At 34.6% G+C, this 17,998-nt stretch overlaps 3 protein-coding genes across 4 annotated transcripts; 2 read left to right on the forward strand and 1 right to left on the reverse strand.

Moving 5' to 3' along the window:
- Window positions 1-874: 874 nt before the first annotated feature.
- Window positions 875-4,974, forward strand: LOC123202007 (ribonuclease 3-like protein 2). The gene is made up of 6 exons (XM_044617705.1): window positions 875-945; window positions 1,292-1,319; window positions 2,774-3,388; window positions 3,623-3,778; window positions 3,870-4,249; window positions 4,660-4,974. Exons 3-6 carry the CDS (start codon window positions 2,978-2,980, stop codon window positions 4,832-4,834), a joined length of 1,122 nt encoding a protein of 373 aa, XP_044473640.1. The 5' UTR covers window positions 875-945; window positions 1,292-1,319; window positions 2,774-2,977; the 3' UTR covers window positions 4,835-4,974.
- A 1,055-nt stretch (window positions 4,975-6,029) lies between these two features.
- LOC123202009 (syntaxin-51-like) lies at window positions 6,030-8,754 on the reverse strand. The gene is made up of 6 exons (XM_044617708.1): window positions 8,580-8,754; window positions 7,792-8,013; window positions 6,889-7,094; window positions 6,690-6,790; window positions 6,555-6,599; window positions 6,030-6,465 (listed from the first exon to the last, which is right to left on the reverse strand). Exons 2-6 carry the CDS (start codon window positions 8,007-8,009, stop codon window positions 6,334-6,336), a joined length of 702 nt encoding a protein of 233 aa, XP_044473643.1. The 5' UTR covers window positions 8,010-8,013; window positions 8,580-8,754; the 3' UTR covers window positions 6,030-6,333.
- Window positions 8,755-10,058: 1,304 nt separating this feature from the next.
- Window positions 10,059-15,294, forward strand: LOC123202449. 2 transcript variants are annotated; one of them, XM_044618404.1, is made up of 7 exons: window positions 10,059-10,602; window positions 12,099-12,474; window positions 12,840-14,182; window positions 14,292-14,405; window positions 14,583-14,737; window positions 14,831-14,966; window positions 15,099-15,294. In XM_044618404.1, exons 1-6 carry the CDS (start codon window positions 10,147-10,149, stop codon window positions 14,877-14,879), a joined length of 2,493 nt encoding a protein of 830 aa, XP_044474339.1. In that variant the 5' UTR covers window positions 10,059-10,146; the 3' UTR covers window positions 14,880-14,966; window positions 15,099-15,294. The 2 variants fall into 2 exon arrangements, with proteins under 2 accessions (XP_044474339.1, XP_044474340.1); XM_044618405.1 differs by having other exon boundaries at window positions 10,060-10,602; window positions 12,849-14,182.
- The last annotated feature ends 2,704 nt before the right edge of the window (window positions 15,295-17,998 follow it).

Here is a 17,998-nt window from a genome sequence, read left to right on the forward strand (position 1 = left end):
ACAAAAATAAAAAATATTTTTTTAAATTTCTAAATCATTATGGGACATTTTATTTTCCTTTTTTATCGCTGTTACTTTTTCATTCTCTCTTCCTGTAGGTTGTAGTGTCTTTATCGTATAATTGTTTATTAATAGATAAATTATAATTTTTAAACTTATTAAGACTTTTCTTTGAATTTTTTAAGAGGTTATTGAAAATTTAAAGAGAAAAAATTTTGGGATCAAAAGTTAAATTGTAATTTTTTAAAAATATTTAATTTAATAAAAAATCTTTTGTATTTTTTTAAATCAATTGTGATTAGTGTGCGGTAGTTCGTTTTTTGAAATATAATAAATTTTCAACAAAAAATTATTATTTATATAAAAAATTGTCTATCAATTATTTCTAACCCCAAAAAAATTTATGGTAATATTTATCTTTTGCTTATCAGGGGGTGGTTATGTTTTTTAAATTTTGTAGGTGGGTTTTTGAAAATAGGTTAAATTTCAAGTGGGAGATAGTTGGAGCTTTGAAAAAAGTGGAGATGGGGACGAAAATTATCGTCATCACCGAAAAAGAAAGAAAAAAAATTTTTAAGAATTAAAAAAAAAATTATTTTTTAAAATTAAGATTAGTAAAATGTTAATTTTTGAAATTAAAAAAATAAAATTATATATTTTTAATATAAAAATAAAATAATAATTTTATTTCACCTTTTAATAAAAAATCTTAATAAAAATTAATTTTATAAATGAGTGTTTCGATTTTTTTTAAATTCTACCGTTTTTTGTGTGGACTAAACTTGGGGGAGAAATAAGTCTTTTGGCCTTATGTGAACTGCTCATGGAGCCAACAAATTACAAAGCGCCAGGTATTAATAATACAGAGAGACCTGTGTCTCCGTTACCACTTTTGCCTAGTAAACTTTTTAGAAACAATGAGTGAAGAAGTTATCAGCTCCGGAGGTAGGGCTGGATTCGAACCGAGCCAGCTCGAGCTCGAGCTCGAGCTCGGCTCGGCTCGGTTTGAGCCCAAAATGAGTTGGGCTCTGCTCGGCTCGATCGAGCTCGAGCCGAGCCTGAGCTGGCTCGGTATATTTTTTTAAAATTTTTTTATACAAAACGACGTCGTTTTGATCTCCATATATACACAAAACGATGTCATTTTGATATGAAAAATGAGCCGTTACCTAGCCGAACTCGAGCCGAGCCGAATCCGGCTCGAGTCGAGCTCGAGCCGAACTCGAGCCGGCCATTAAAAAACCGAGCCGAGCCCGAGCTCGGCTCGGCTCGAATCCAGCCCTATCTGGAGGGACCATGGATCCCACTCCTGCTGCAAGGTGTGCTTAATTCCCCATTTTATTCTTCTTAATTTAGGTTTTTACTACTTTTTTTGAAATTAGGGTTGTTCTTTATCTGCTCTCTGTTGATTCGTTTAATGTGTGTTAGGGTTTTGGAAATTTTGTTGTTGAACTTGTGATTTCAGCTCTTTTTGATTGCTGGGATTCTCGAAGCCAACTCAATGGCTGTTTTATGTTTCAACTCTGAAAATCACTTCTCCTCTTTCTTTAAGATTGGATCCCAAAAGGCCAATGCTTTTGGTTTCCTTCTAGATCATAAACTATACAAAATTAACTCAAAATCTTTTTTTGTTTTTTAACTGAAGTGGGCCGAAACTTAAGATTCGACTACCCTCCGTAGGCCTACCTCTACCCTTATTGCGGTTATAGCCGTTTAGGACACAAATATAGTGAAAGAAAAAGTTTATATTATTTGATTTAGAAATATTTTTAGCAATAAAAATAATTAACAATGTAAAAGTGTCACTAATTGAAAGAAAAAGTTAAAAAAAAAAATCATTTCTCAATTGAGGATTAGGGTGATTTTCAGTCAAGCTAAGCTTGAATAAGTATCAGTTTAAGTCCAACTTGAATCTGAAACATTAGCTCGAGCTTAAACTTGAACAAACTTAGATAATGAACAACGATACAAAAAAGAAGAAGTCATCAATAGACATGGCAGTAGGTTGTGTCCAGTCAGCTTCGGTGTGATCCACTGTGTGAGGCTAGGCCGGCCTGCTAAGGGCTCATTGCACAACCCAAGGCCCTTGGGTCATGCCTTAGCAGGGTGATTCGCTGAATTATTTTTTTTTTTTTCAATTTTCTATATATTTTGTGGTAATGACTTTTGGATTCACTATGATAATTAATTAATTATTGATGTCTTTTTGGGTGTTCTATTATTTTAATTTATATTTTTTTCAATTTTTAATTATTTTTTAGATAATGCATTGCAGTTCCCCATCATAGTAATTCATTATTAATCATTTGGGTTAATTAATATTTAATGTCTTTTGGGTTTTCCATAATATTAATTTTCTTTCTTTTTATTAAATTGTATAATGATGGCCATGCTTGAGTTGGCCTGCGGTTTAAACTTCACAGCTTGAGTATGACAGGCCTATAACATGACACTTTTGCGAGTCATGTTAAAACAGGGGACTTGGCCCGTGGGTTCACCGAACCCCCTGCCATGCCTATCCATCGGAAATGAAAAAAAATCATAAAAATAAAGAAGCCTTTTGGTGCGGCGGCACCAACAAACCGTAAAAGATTAGAGCGGGAGTTTCAACTCACTCAAACCAAATAAGGATCTAAGCTCAAGACAACTTAGCTCGAATCTACCTCAATAGTCAATTTTTTGAATATTTTGGAAAAAGATTAACTACATTTATTTGTAAATATCTGAAAACTATTATTCATTACTACACGTGGTTGAATTTTGGAAAGTACAGAACAGGACCAAATCCATCACAATATTAAACTGTCTTAATTCCATTTTGACCCTCCGCCACACGTGCAATTGACATATCAGCTACTATCTCGCACGTGTGTACTGACTTCATAAGTCATTCTCACACTATCCCCCATGCATCGACTCTTTTCATTGCTTCAAATCCTCCAAACCCTCAAAACTTCATTTCACAAATTCAAGAGCAATGAACCCAGAGTTTCTCAACATACTGACGTGCGGTTATGCGAGCGTTATCGATAACACAATGGTGGTGAGGGTAGTGCCTCCCCTATCTTCAGACATGAAGATTTCAGTGAATTGTGTGGAGGAAATCTTGAATTACAGCTTCAAAAACAAGCGACTTCTAGAAGAAGCATTGACGCACTCTTCGTACCCTGATGCGGTGTCATATCAACGATTGGAGTTTATCGGTGATGCGGTGTTGGGACTTGCTTTTTCTAATTATGTCTTCTTGGTTTATCCAACGCTTGATCCGGGACAGTTGTCACTCATACGCTCTGCCAACATAAGTACTGAGAAACTTGCACGCGTGGCTGTAAGACACGGGTTGTATCAGTTCATGAGACATCATGCAGGTTCTGCTCTTGAGGATAAGGTACCAGGTTTAGTTTGGTTTTTAAAGACAATTAAACATTTAAAAAAAAAAAAAAATTGTCCTGAAAGTGGAGTTTTTAATTTCTTCATTAAGGAAGCATGAAAAAATGGAAATCCTTTGTTGCTTTCTGGCAAAAGGGGATTTTGCTTGTGTTATGAAAGTGTTTCCATTATTTTCGAAAGTGGGATTATGCTTTTTTTTTTTTCTTTGTGTGTTTCATTGTATGTTATATAGGTGAAGGAATTTGCTGAAGCTGTTAGTCAAGAAGAAGACAATGCAGCTGTGTATGGTGGATCAATGAAAGCGCCAAAGGTTCTTGCTGACATTGTTGAATCTATAGCAGCTGCGATCTATGTAGATGTTCATTTTGATCTCCAAAAATTATGGATGGTGTGTAGAAATATTTATTTTACATTTATAATTTTTATATTTTGTTTATAGTTGAGATATAAGAGTAATTTCTTTTTCAAAACGTGATCAGATTTTTCAGGGTCTTATGGAGCCTATCATAACCATGGAAGACCTGAAACAAAAGCCACAGCCGGTTACACTTTTGTTCGAGCTTTGCCAGAAGCAAGGAAAGCAAGTTGATATCAAGCACTGGAGAAAGAAGAATAAGAACATTGCCAGTGTATATGTTGATGGTGAGTTCATTGCCTCAGGGTCTTCAGAGCAGAAGGAAATCTCGAAGCTTAATGCTGCAAGGGAAGCTTTGCACAAGTTATCGCAGTCTATGCCTGTTGATAATGGTGGGATGATTGAAAATTATAATGATGTTGATGGTAAATCAGAGATTGAAGGAGCTAAACAGAAGTTACATGAACTCTGCAGCAAAAAGAAATGGTTGAAACCAACCTACAAGTATGAAATTCTACTTCATTTGGAATCAAAGCTGCATATGAATATGTTTTGGCATTTGTTTGTCTTCTTGCAGATGATTTCATCCTTTATTGACAAAATTGCATCTTCATTCGATTGTGCTGCATGCATAGATCATTATGTTACATAAATTATATAACATATAATCCATTTCTGAGTTTGATTGAATTGTATGTTAAGATGTGGCTAAAATCATATATATCAGCAGAGCATGATTTTTTTTTGGGAATCTAGTGGAAAGGTCGAAAATTATTCTAGTTTCATATGTTGTTTCAGTTATAAACACAATCTGAATCCAATAGGTCACACATTTCACTTATTTTTAGACGACTAGTAGCCTTATGTTATATTTCATTAGTTTGCTTATTTTTCTTCTACTTTGAAATTTGCAGAACTGAGAAAGAAGAAGGTCCTTCACATGACAAGAAATTCGTATGTTCAGTCAAAATTCCAACTGCAGATGGTACACTTTACATTGCAGGAGATGAGAAGTCGAGAGTAAGGGATGCAGAAAACTCTGCAGCTTCCATGATGATCCGTGCTTTATATGTGTCTAATTATGTTTGATTCAACTAATCCTAAATAAATTATATCATGCTCTGTTTGTCTGTTAGATTTCTGCATCTCCATTGTTAAGTTTCGTGAATTTGAATATAACATTCTTTTTACAAGGCTGTGCCATTAAATTAAACTACCATTTGTTTTCAGGTCCCTAACTTGTTTAGCCATGAGATATGTAAATAACTGTGTTCAGCGTTCTTGTGTGTGCCATAATCCTGTAAACTTCTGGTTATATTGCCTGATGTTTAATAGGATTTAAGTCCATCTGGCAACTGGACAGTGATAGAAAGGATTCTATATTCCATACTCAGAAGAATATGACTGTTCATGTTCATTTTTCAAGCAAGTGGGATTTTTTGAGGTCTAAATCTGTGCTCTTTTAGTCCTTGATGGAAATCCCTCCATTGCTCAAAGTTGTGAAAGATGCAACAAATTCAGATATATAGGATCACCTATCCATTTCAGGTAATTCTTCCGAGAGATTTGTCTAGGAGATCAAAGATCTCAGTGAAGTGCTCATGTTGTACTTTGGTTGAGTGCCGGTGAGAATTCCATCTCCAGTTGATAGTAACCAAAACGTATGGTTACTAGGCGTGAATTTTATGAGCTGTTCAAGCTTAGATTGGTGTTCGGCTTTGTTCAAACATTCTCACTCATGCCAGTGTTGTGGCAACTCGTTGATGATTTTTTTCTCCTTTTATGCAATTCTCCTTCGAGATGGGGACAATCCTTCTTTGGTGGACATTCTTCTTCTATAATTTCAATAATAGCAAATTCTTGTTTGGTGATTCAAACAAGTTAAATTTGACCTCAAATTGATTGGTTTGGATTCAAATTCAATTTGAACTTAGTTATTGTTTAAATTTGATAGAGTGAATCTATCTTTATTGTATAGTAACAGTTAAATTAAAGTATGTTCGACTAAGAATTGACAACTTTTAATTAATGAAAAATTCACCATTGTTATTGACCGTTAAAGCAACCTTGGTTAGTTGGAATTAAAGTTGCAATCAAGTTGAACTGACTGTTGCTTGGTTTGAACTTGACTCAGTTAGATCTATGTAAAACTTGAGCTTGATGAACTCAAGAGTTACAGGTTTGAGCTCAAACTTATCGAGTTTAGAAACTGTAGGTTCAAGTTTGAGATGGGGAAAAAAAAAAAAAAGTGAAAAGAGAATGGGACAAAAGGAACAGAATAGTGTTAGTTTTAGGGTCACCTGTAATCCGATTAAATATTCAAGTGAAGTGAACCGTCGGATCACTATTACAACAGACAGCGAATAGGATAAAAGCGAGCAAACCAGGCCATACACAGCAGTGGGAATGAATAAGTTGTAATTTACAGAGTTGTTGAATGCCTAGACATTTCCAATTGGCTCACAAAGTACAAAAGAAAGCATTGAAATCAATCAAAAAAGGGTTCAAACATACAATAGAATAAACGCCAGCAAACCAGGCCACACAGAGCAGAAGCAAAGATGCTTTGTGTTCGTTATTTTTCAGTATTACAAGTATTTGATCAAGAGATAGATGACAACAACCAGAACAACGATCCCGACTACAGCCAAAAGCATGCACAAACAAGAGCAACCACCCTTCGTCTTTTTATTCAAAATTGCAAGGTTCTTCTGCACTCGCTGTTTCATAAGGAAGAAAAAAAAGTGTAACTAAATTCAAGCAGAATAGGTCATTTGTCATAGAAAGAGTATAGCTGAAAGAGTATTACCCGTAAGCGAGAGTCTGTAACATCCACATGTTGGTCTAAGTCATCCTGCACAGAGGACAGCAAGGATGCATAAGATTAATGGTAGCATGACTAATTCCAATTGGTATAATACCAGAAGAGAGGATCAAATCATACAATAAGTCTTGTGTGCAGATCAAGTTCTTCATTGACTGCCAATGCAATATGTTTTGTACTAATTACCGTCTCCTCCAGTTTCTCAAGCCCCTCGTCTTGCTCTGCATCATAAAAAGGCTCAAATAAAAAACTCACTCAAAAAAAAAGCTGCACAATGTAACATGTCAAGATAAGTAACAGGAAGTCCGGAGTAGTTTGCCTTTCATGATTTGTCGTTGAAGACCAACTAGGCCATGGTTGTCCAAGCCAGTTGTTCTGCTCATGGGATCAGCTTGCTTAATTTCTGGCCCAAACAAGCTGTCCCTATTGGCAAAATTTGACATGTTCAGAGTAGAAGCCATCTGGGTCAATTTTGATCTCAAATTAGCAAGCATGTCCTTGCGACGATTCATCTCTTTCTCAGATCTGTGTACTTGCAACCAATAGCATCAAGAAGATTCAAAAACTACAACAACCTAACATTACTTCTGAAATCATAGCCATCAAGCTCAATCAACTGAAAATTAATGGTGGATATGGAGACTCCTGTTTATAAATTTACCAAGAAACATATATAGTTCTACCAAATGCAAATGCCATGCAACTCAAAAACCAACACTAGATGGATTTTCTAATCAAAGGGGAAGTATTAATAAGCTGCCTGCATGAACTATTTTTCGCTGTCCTCTTTCTCTATTTACTATTGAATCAAACCACAGTTTGTTGCAAACATGGAGATAAAGGAAAGGTACCAGTCAGCTTTCAAGACCTATGATTTCACATAGAGCTCACCTTTCTTTCTTTCCAGACAAAAATCCAGAAAGAAAAGAATAATCCGACTTCACCCACAACTGGGGGTTTATTTTAAGCATATAAGCAGATGAGACTGCTGCAAAGTACAATGTAAAGACTGGTTACTTCTTCACAAGCATCTCATCAGAAAGAATTCCCGCACAATACTTTGCAATATAAAGACATGTTACTTCCCATATACATGTACATGAACAAACAGAAATGCATAATCATATCAAAAAGTCACAAGCAAAAGAACCAAACATTGACAAACTAGAACAGATTTCTTTATCGATTTTGCATAAAGATGAAACCAAATCAGTAAACTTACATGGGCTGCTTTCCAGGAAGCTTAGACAAAAGGGATTGTAAGCTATCAAGCCTAGTCCCCAATATTGTAATCTTCCTCCTTATAGCAGATGCATGACGCTGAGTTTCAGGCCCTGATGCCGGTAACGAACTCCGTTCTGATATCATGCCACTGATATCATCTGCAAGTTTTACCGCTTCATTGTATTCCCTTACCCATGAGTCCAATGAAGAAGCCATTGAACTAAAACAAAAAATCAGATTAATCATCAGCTGATCTAATTAAAAAATGACTTGCACAAAACAAGAAATAACAAAACACTTGGAACCCATTCAATGATGAAAAGGGTGAAATAAAAACCCAAAGAAAAACCAAACAATTGAAGCTTACACTATAATTCTAAATTCTACGACTGAATTTTGTAACATTACTATATCTCAAAACTTACCCAATTCTCAGCTTTACTTTTTATCGCAAAATATCATAATAAAACCAACAAACTCGCTCAGCATCACAAATTTCCCCTTTAATAACAACAAAATCACATTGATCTAAAAACTTTACTCAAAAAATTCCCATAATTCAACCTATACTGACCCCAAAACAAACAAAGCTAAATTCTACACAATAGAAAATCAGATTTTGATCAATCGGAACCTCAAAAAATCAATTAATTCCACATTTCCAAAGAAATAATCAAAACAATTTACCCCGATCACAACCCAAAACCCTAAAGCAAATGAATCATCATCCAATTATGACACGTGACAGAAATCGCACACCTCTTTTAACGACGACGAATTGATTACCTGATTTTCGCGCGAGCTGCGTATTTTGATTCGTGAATGGGAGAGAGATTGGCGGAGAAATTTTTCGGTGGGAGTGAAAACGATGTCGTATTAATGAGCTAAGCGACCGGCCAAATGCTTAAAGAGGGCAGTCCTTGTCCGGCCCCAGTCGTCGTTTACGTTACGGGAATTTTATAATTTATTAATTAAAAGAAAATAAAAAACAATAAAAACTAAAAAATATATATATAACAATTTCACCTCTCAAACACATTTATATTGGCACGAAGTTGCAATTTCACTTTCCATATTCGTATTAAAATCACATGACTCCTCACCTTTTCCAAAACCGGTCCGATAGACATAGGGATGCCAACGAGCCAAACTACTAACAAACCACTTTAGCTCGGCTTGTATTGAGTTGGGTTCGACTCAATTATTATCAAATAAAATTTAAGTTTGTTGTTGCTTAATTTGATACGCACACGAACTCATAGTTTAACTTTAATATCATTATCCATAAAAATTTAAAATCTTACACATTTATACTGTTAAAATTTTATTTATTTGCTTTGATTATTTGTGGTTAATTGAATTTTTTTGATAAGTTAATTGGATAAATTTTTTATTAATAAATATATAAATTATGAGGTTTAATATAATTTTTTGAGTTAATATATACCCAAGTGAGTCAAGCTTGAACCCATCACTTCTCAAGTTGTCATAGATATTTGTCTTTAAGAGATATAAATTGTAACTAAAATAATATTGAAGAAGCCTCCAAAAATCATTAAGCCTTAAGTGGCGTTTGCTTTAATATATTAAAAGATTATTCACATAATTTATTTTTTATTATTGATATTAATTTATTTGATAATAAAATAATAAAATATTCTGATAATCTTTTATAACTAATAATGATGTGATAGTAATATAAAAGGTAATCTAATTATCACCTCCACTTTAAATATTTAAAAATTATGAACTTAATCGTAATTTTATTATAATTATATTTTTATTTATTAATTTTTATAAGAAAAATAACTTTTCTTTCAATTATTATAACCATTAATATAAAAAATATTTTACAATAATTAAAAATATTTATATAAAATAACTTTACTTTTGATTATTATTTTTTTATAAAATAATAATAATACACTTTATTTTTTATTAAAAATATTTATATAAAATAATAATTATTTATACTTATTAAATTTAATCAAATATAATAACTGGTTAGATTAAGTGTCTTTTTTACTTTTTTGATTAATGGAATCAACAAACGGGTATAAAAATAGGTTTTCCAAATTTAAAGGGTTAGATGAATTTCATTAAAGTTTGGGTGGGACATGGTTATTTGGGCAACTTAAAATCCCCGAATCTTTTTCGTTCTCCATAGTGAACCGTTCGGATAAACCGGTACATCTCTGAAAACCGAAACGGTTCACACAACAGACCGTACAAATTAAATTCTAAATAAACCCTTTCTATCTCTCTTACTGCCGCCTAAAACATCTCTCTTTGCAGGCTCCACGAAAACGGCATCGTTTCATGAACTTGAAACTCTGTAACCCAACCCGATTCAATGGATCCAACACCAACAACGCGAAGTGTTGCACCAAACGAACCGTTGAGCACCGACCTACAAGTCTCCGCAACAACAAAACCGCTCGACAAAAGAGCGGCAGAGAACGCAGAGTCTCAAGAGTTAGTGGCAATGAAGTCTCCCAAGAAGGCGCGAATTGGCGCCGAGAAGGAGGCGAAGCGAGTGGCGGAGATCGTGCTGGTGTTGTCGGCGATGTGGCGGATGAGAGGCGGAGGAAAGGGACCGACGGAGGCTGAGCTCCGGCTCATGGCGGAAGCGAGAGAGAAGCTGGTGGAGATGTGTGAGGACCTGGCGCCGAGAGACATTGTGGCGAGAGATGCAATTGTGGGATTAATTGAAGACTTGGGGCTTAATGGTAGAATTAAGGAACAGAGATTAGGGTTTCGTGGGCAGCGGTTGAGTATTAAGGAGAAGCTTGAGATTACTAAGAAAAAGGTAATAAAAGGTTCTGAAATTCGTGTGTCTGTTTTAGTTTTCGTTAATTTTGTTATTTACTGTGCTATTTTGCGTGTCTAGTTTCAATTCAATTGAGAATTAAGGAGAAGCTTGAGCTTACTTAGAGGATGGTAATAAAGTTTGGGGTTTTTCTTTTTTTTATTCCAGGCAATGTTTTCATTATTGCACCGGATATTGATTCAATAGAGAGCGGTCTGGTCCAACTGGTGGTTGGACTGGTTAACTGTCAGTTGGATCAATTAATTATTAAAAATAATATTCAAAATAATATTGTATAATTTACTATTAAATATATAATATGAAATAATTTGGTATTAAACTAAATTTAGTTTAATGTTATACATGTTTAAAATTGATAGATGAGGTCTTGGATTCAATTAATAACAAATTTCTCATTTAAAAAAATTATTTTTTATGTTAATTGAGTTAAACCCGGTTTTTTACTTGGTCTAATTGGACTATTCAAACTTACTCAGGTTCAAAGCGGTTTAACTCTATAAATAGTTTTCAAGTGAAGCAAAACCGTTTTAGTTAGTGAATCCCGGTTCAACCGGTCAGACAAGCCGATTAGATCTGGTTTGCAAAACCATGATTCTAGGGTATTTGAAATCCTGGGTGGGTATTAATGTTGGCTAATTTTGTCGCATAATATGTTCTTTATGTGTTTAACTTACTGAGTATTATGAAGAAGTTTGAGTTTACCGAGAGAAAGGTTATAAAGATTAAGGGGTTTTTGCTTTTGTGATTTTGTGGCATTTGAAGCATTTGAAATAGTGGGTTGGGTTTAGTTTTGGGTAATTCTTAGCATTAATGGACATGAATTTGATGAGAGGAAGTATGTGATGGTTCCGTTGTTGGCTTTGTGCTTTTGATTGGGTAGAATTCTCAGTTTGGTTCTAATTTTGTGTTTTTTTATGAAATATGTTGAAATTGAGTATTTTCTGTCTTTAGTGATGTGAAAACTTGGAGAGAGAAACTATGTTTTGTTGATGTGGACTGGGTTTATGTGATTATTACATGGAATTTTTATGATTTTATAACCTAGTTTGCGTTTACTTTTGATTCAAATAATAATTCTTACTCAATTGAGTATTTGCTTTTCAAGCAATCTTTGCTGGTATTTGTTTCATGGATTTGAAACTATAGATCAAGCATTGATATTACACTGATTTTGTTATGAGAGCTTAGCTAGAGATAATAATTGTAATTTTTTTTCATTGATCAACCTGCTTGAAGGTTTCTTGGGAAAAGAGAACATTGATTCCAGCTTTACTGGTGACTTATAAATCTAGAAACCTTTCTTGATAGTTTGTGTATAGGAAATAGTCTGAGAAAATAGAGCCCATAAGTCTTCTGTGTCCCAGAACTAATAATTGTTTCTCTTTTTGACTGGAGTATGCTGAAATTACTACTTTAGCATGTTATATAACGACACATCGTATTTTGAACTGAGATTTCGTTTTTTTTAAATCTAGATAGAAGACTCCAAAAAATTCTCAGCACAACCTACTACATATGCTTCTCAACCTCACACGTCGCAGACAGGTTTTGGTGCAACAGCTGATAGCCGTGGGGTATCAAATACTGTTCGTATTTTCTCATCAGATAAATCAGGTCTTTCTCCAGCAATGCACTCTGGAGGCTTCCCAGCTTCATCACCTCATGTCCATGTTTCTGCTGGAACTTCTACACATCTACACTTGCCCACCAGTGACGTTAGAACACCTACAATTTCTACTGGCAGCCATTTAGGAAGGGATTCATCTTCTTCAGCAATGCCTAGGATTGAGAGACCGCAAATTAGATTGGATGGGGGATCAAATGGGTCTTCTTATGTATCCCAAGTACAAGGTAATTCCCTCCTGTCTTTTCTGCAGTCACAAATAATGGTTGAAGAACTAATTGTGCTCTGTATAAATTGATTTGTAACTTCTAAGCCTTATTTGCATTTTATTGTTCAGAAGTTGTGAGGCTATCAAATTTTGGATGGCTGTTCTTCATATATTGCTTGACCAATTGAGAGTAAAAACATTTTTTATTTTGTCAAAGTCAGATTAGGAAGAACAGATGATGAAATTTTCAGGATACCCTGCTAACTTGTTCTGTATTTCAGTGCATCAGTTTTATTTTCCTTCGTTTAATTTAAACTGGAACTGTTTGCTTTAAACTTTTATTGGTTCTCCTTCATTATGATCGAACTTACATAAAATTATTAGTCATAGCAGCAAATACTTCTTCAAATCACATGGTGAATGCTCCAACTTGGACTGTGCATCCCCAATCTGCCTCATCAGCCAAACCTGGACCAGAAAACAAGGTGCAAAATCTTTATCCTATCAGGATTGACGGAACTGCTGATCTGTCACGGACAGCTCCTCAAGCAGCTAGAGATCAAACATTTAGACCATTCATGACTCAAACTGCATCTGGAAACTTGCCCAGTATACATCAGCCTCCACAAGCTGTTAATACTGTTCAAGCTCAACAATCTAGCAACGGTCACAGTGAAATTGCTAAGATTGTTCAGAAGTTACTGCATCCAAAGCTTCCTGAGCATCCCACGTGGACCCCTCCTTCAAGAGAATATATGAACAAGGCTTTGACTTGCCAAATGTGCAAACTTACTGTCAATGAGGTGGAAACTATCGTTCTTTGTGATGCTTGTGAGAAAGGATTTCACTTGAAATGCCTACAACTGAATAATCAGAAGGGAATCCCTAGGGGTGGTGAGTGGCATTGTTTGAATTGCTTGAAATTAAGCAATGGAAAACCTTTGCCCCCTAAATATGGTCGTGTCATGAGAAGTATAAATGCACCAAAAATGCCCTCAAACACATCTGTATTTCAGTCATCTCCAGAGAAGAAAGTAGGATCTACAGATCTGAAGGTCAATCAGCAGAAGCTAATGCGAAATGGAAGCTCCACTGGGTCTGGTTCTATAGGTAGCAACACTGTTGAATTGGCTCCTAGTTCAAAAATTCAAAATACTAGTACAACACAAGGCAGTAATTTCTTATCAGGTGCAAAAGGTACAGATCAGGAAACCTCTTCTGGTACTTGCCCAAATAACACAACAAAATCTTCGGGAGCTATTTTGAATCCGCCATCTGTTGAGTCAAGTGAACAGTTAACCCAACCCACCCAAGTATGTGAATCATCTACACAATTAGAGAAATTGCCTTCGGCTTCAAAATCAAAGTTTCCTGATATATTATCAGAGCCAACAGATTATCATTCATATTATCTACAACCTGCACATGATTCACAAGTTATTCGTACAGATCTTCCCAGCTGTGCTGAAGTTTCTTTTGAGAATTTTCATGACGGCAACTCTATGGTTAAGCAAGATGGGAAAGATATTGCACAGAGAAATCCTCTTGATAGTTCTGGGGTTTCTTCTGATTTATTGCACAATGTGGAATGGATTGGTGACGTACTTCAGACTGTGGATGAGAAAAAATTTTATGAGTACTGTACCATTGGGGGAATAATGTATAAAGTGCAGGATCATGCGCTTTTGCAGTTTAATCATGGCAAAACAATGCCATCAAAGCTTCAGGCAAGTGTTGATCAAGCATTCCTAAAATTTTCTATCACTTATGCAAATTCTTTAGAAATAAATTTACTTTCCAGTTTTTAATGTGGTAAAGTTTTGATTTCTCTTGTAGGCCATGTGGGAGGATACTAGAAATGGGTCAAAGTGGGTTAAGGTACATAGGTGTTTCTTTCCTGGTGACTTGCCAGAGGCTGTTGGCCGCCCATGTGCCCCTGAAAGTAGCGAGGTGATTTTTCTAGACCTTTTTATGTAATTGCACATTGTCTGCTTGTTCACTGGGTGAGAGGTGAGGGAGGGTGAGAGGTTGCTTGATAGCTTCCCTTTCTTGGATTGGAATTTGTATATACTTTCTGTTAACTATTTAATTTAGTTTGCATTTTAACTCACTGCTTCTATGCTACAGCTCTATGACTCTAATAGTGAGAATACTATGATGGCGGGCTTGATTGAAGGTCCATGCGAAGTTCTCACTTCTCGGAAGTTTAAGGAAGAGAATGAAAGACTCAGTCATTTAGGAATTGAGGCAGATAATGGAAGACAGCCAATATTCCTGTGCAAGTATGGATTTTTTATTCTATTCACTATATACAGGCTGGAAATGAATTCACTTGCCTGAGCTTTTTCTGATGTCTGAGCATTTTTCTGCTGCAGATGGTTTTATGATGAAGTGAAAGGGGTATTTCGGCCTGTATCTGATTGATCTAGTTGAGCACCTAGTTTAGTCAACATTTGTTATTGTCTTTTGTTGTGGCAACACTCAACATCATCAATGTTCATTTTTGTTCAGGTATGTACCCGTTGATTTTGTTTTCATATTACTTTCAAACACTTCTATTTTCCTTATGATTCAGAGAAATTTTATAAAGGGGCACACTTTACCTGAATCATTATCTGTTTTGGTATGTTTGTGATGAAACAGCAATTGGAAAACGGGTGATCTAAATTTTTGACGAGGGAGCTCTTTCCTTGTACCATATGTAGCTGTAGCTTTAGTCTGTATGATCTCCCATTGGCAGTTTACGTTGTATTCTTTTATACCCCATTTTTTATCTTTGAGACTTGTTGTGAACTATGGTTGGGTAATTTATAAAGATGATATTTCTGCTGTTCCTCTAGATTCTTTTTAGTGATTCCATTTCCAAACTTCATCTGTCTACTTGAAGTCATGTTCATTTCAGATGTGATTAAATGTCACAGATTTTGATACCATTATCCCTTTCAGATAATGTCATTGTGCTTGGTTCCTTTCTTCAATTGAATTGAACTCCAGCCATTGAAACATCACAAAGGTCACCATTTTTGTGCGGTTATGAGTATTTTTATGATCTCTCAAGTGGCTGAAATGTTGTAAAATAGTTGAATCTTTCATTTTCTTGAGGTCTGTTGAAAATTGTATAATTCAGGTTACTGATTGCTCAGAACTAAATAATGTAGCAGCAGTGGTAACCACTCCCTTGTGCTTTCGGTCACTTCCTCAAATGGACTTTCAATGAATAAACAATGGATGGATATGAACAGGTACTAATAGATTGATGTAGCATCATATGATACACCCAATCATATGATGACATGTCAACCGTTAGTACCCGTTAATATCCATCTATCAATACATGTAGTATTATTCTAATTAATGTTCTCTTGATACCCTCAATTGAACAATGTCAGTTTTTAATATTGTTCAAAACCCAGAATTTTATGGCAATACCCAATTTCCAATACCTCTAAGATGAAGTTGCTGCTCCATCTAGGGGCAAATAGCCCAACGTTTTAAATTGTTTGGTTGCTTCTGATTGATCCCATTTTGCATTAACTTCTGAGTGTTTCTTGGCACTCACTTGTATAAATTCTACCTTGTGATCCCATCAATCTTCAGCTGAAAATTAGGTTTATCAGTTGGAAATTCTACATTAAAATAATCACACTATTGAGTAGAGGTCAGAAACCTAGTAAATGTTTCTTCTTAGTCCATTTTAATTTGTGATGAATTTATCTTTCTGTCCTCACTATTCCCAACCTAGGTTGAGCTTTGGCTGACCTGTCTGAGGCAAACCATTACTGGGCTTGAATAATTACAGGAAAGTTGTTCCTTTCAGCTCCTGCAAAAACCATGCTTTGGGATTGGGGTCCATTGCCAAATTAATGCTAATATTCAAATGGGATCCTTCAATTATGTCACACACATGAGTTGAATTTCGCTTTTGAGTGGGAGTATTGTCAATTGTCAACATTGTAATTTTCAAAAGGTTAACATTTTTCCAAAAGCAAAAGACAAGACAGACTTCTTTAATTTGTCTAAGATTTCAATTCAAACTTCAAACCGTTACTTCCATATGTGAAAGTTTGCATCCTAGAGAATTATACTAAACCTTGGTGGAATTTGGTGTTAAGTATATGGAAAGTTGTTAGCTATTAAAAATTAATATTAGTGGAGAATAGAGTTATATATACAACTTATTGTCTTATGAAGTGCGAAGGATGGTGACGAGTTCCAATGTGATAGGAGTGTAATTATTTTTAAAATTGAGACGAGTAATTCTCTAATAATAAGAAACTATCATTTAATGTCAGGTAAATTGTAGAAGTCACAATAGATATGAACCATTATTTTATATTCATGGCTTCCAAAAGAAATTCTATTATGTGCAAGCTTTCCTCTAGAGCTACAAGCTAAAATGACATTTGTCAATTAGTTACTGATTATCCCCATGAACATCGCACATGTGAGTTTGACTGAAAAGGAATTTTGATCACATAACATCCTTAATCAAGTCTTCTAATTTCATCCTCTAGCACCCATTCAAATAATAACCAAAAACCCTTTTCATAAAATCAGATTTTCTTCTACTCTTTTAAAATAGGTCTGAAAATTGGAGTGAACACCAACTTTCGACACATTAACAAACAAGCATTATTGTAATATCTACAAATAAATCTTAATTAATAAACTATGAAAAATATATAATCATCTTATATCGTTTGTGAATAATAAAATAATATTAATTAAATAGTATATAAACTCTTAAACTATGAAAACGTATTTTAATCTATGAATCCCATTAGCGGAACAGTGACAAACTGTCGGTACAATTATACATAAATGTGTTGGTCCAAACAAGATGAAAAGATTACTAGACAAAACATAACAATAGCTTTATGCTTATCCATCTTCACTTTTTTGACCATTCCACCATTACTGATAGCTTCTCTTTAACTACCCAGAAAACAAAACAACTTTATTTATATATTTTTTTCACTTTTATCAAAGAACAAAACATGGTGAAGCTCTTTCATTATTTTTTTACTTTCAGTTTTTGAACATGGCAAACGGTCCCCATATAACTTTTCTTTTTAGTTGGTAAGAAGGAAACTCACTTAAGTTAGACTATTATTCTAGAGTTGAATCAATTAAATATCAAACTCAACAAACTTCAAATTTAATAATCGATTTCGTAATTATTAAATTAGATAAATTAAGAGTTTAATCTTGATATATTTTTAAAAGAGACTTAAAGTTATACTCTTTTATATATAAAGTCTCCTTTTTTATCACTCAAATTATCAATCGAAAGTGTCCCTATATAATTTACTCAAAGGAGAAGACTGTACGTACTTAATATTATAGATTTTGCATGGATTTCTTTTAGTAAACCCTAGTTTTACTAGCTTTGTAGCTGCGACCCCTCCACCATCGAAGTCTTAAACTGGCCGTGATAGTCGCCGGTTCATCTGAAACTCTGCCTTTCTTCACCTTTGTCTTCTTCTTAATTAATAATTAACTTTAATCTTTAATTATATGTATGACTTCTGGTTCTTCAACTA

The sequence above is a fragment of the Mangifera indica genome, chromosome 18 (assembly GCF_011075055.1).
Source record: "Mangifera indica cultivar Alphonso chromosome 18, CATAS_Mindica_2.1, whole genome shotgun sequence".
Taxonomy (NCBI): Eukaryota; Viridiplantae; Streptophyta; class Magnoliopsida; order Sapindales; family Anacardiaceae; genus Mangifera; species Mangifera indica.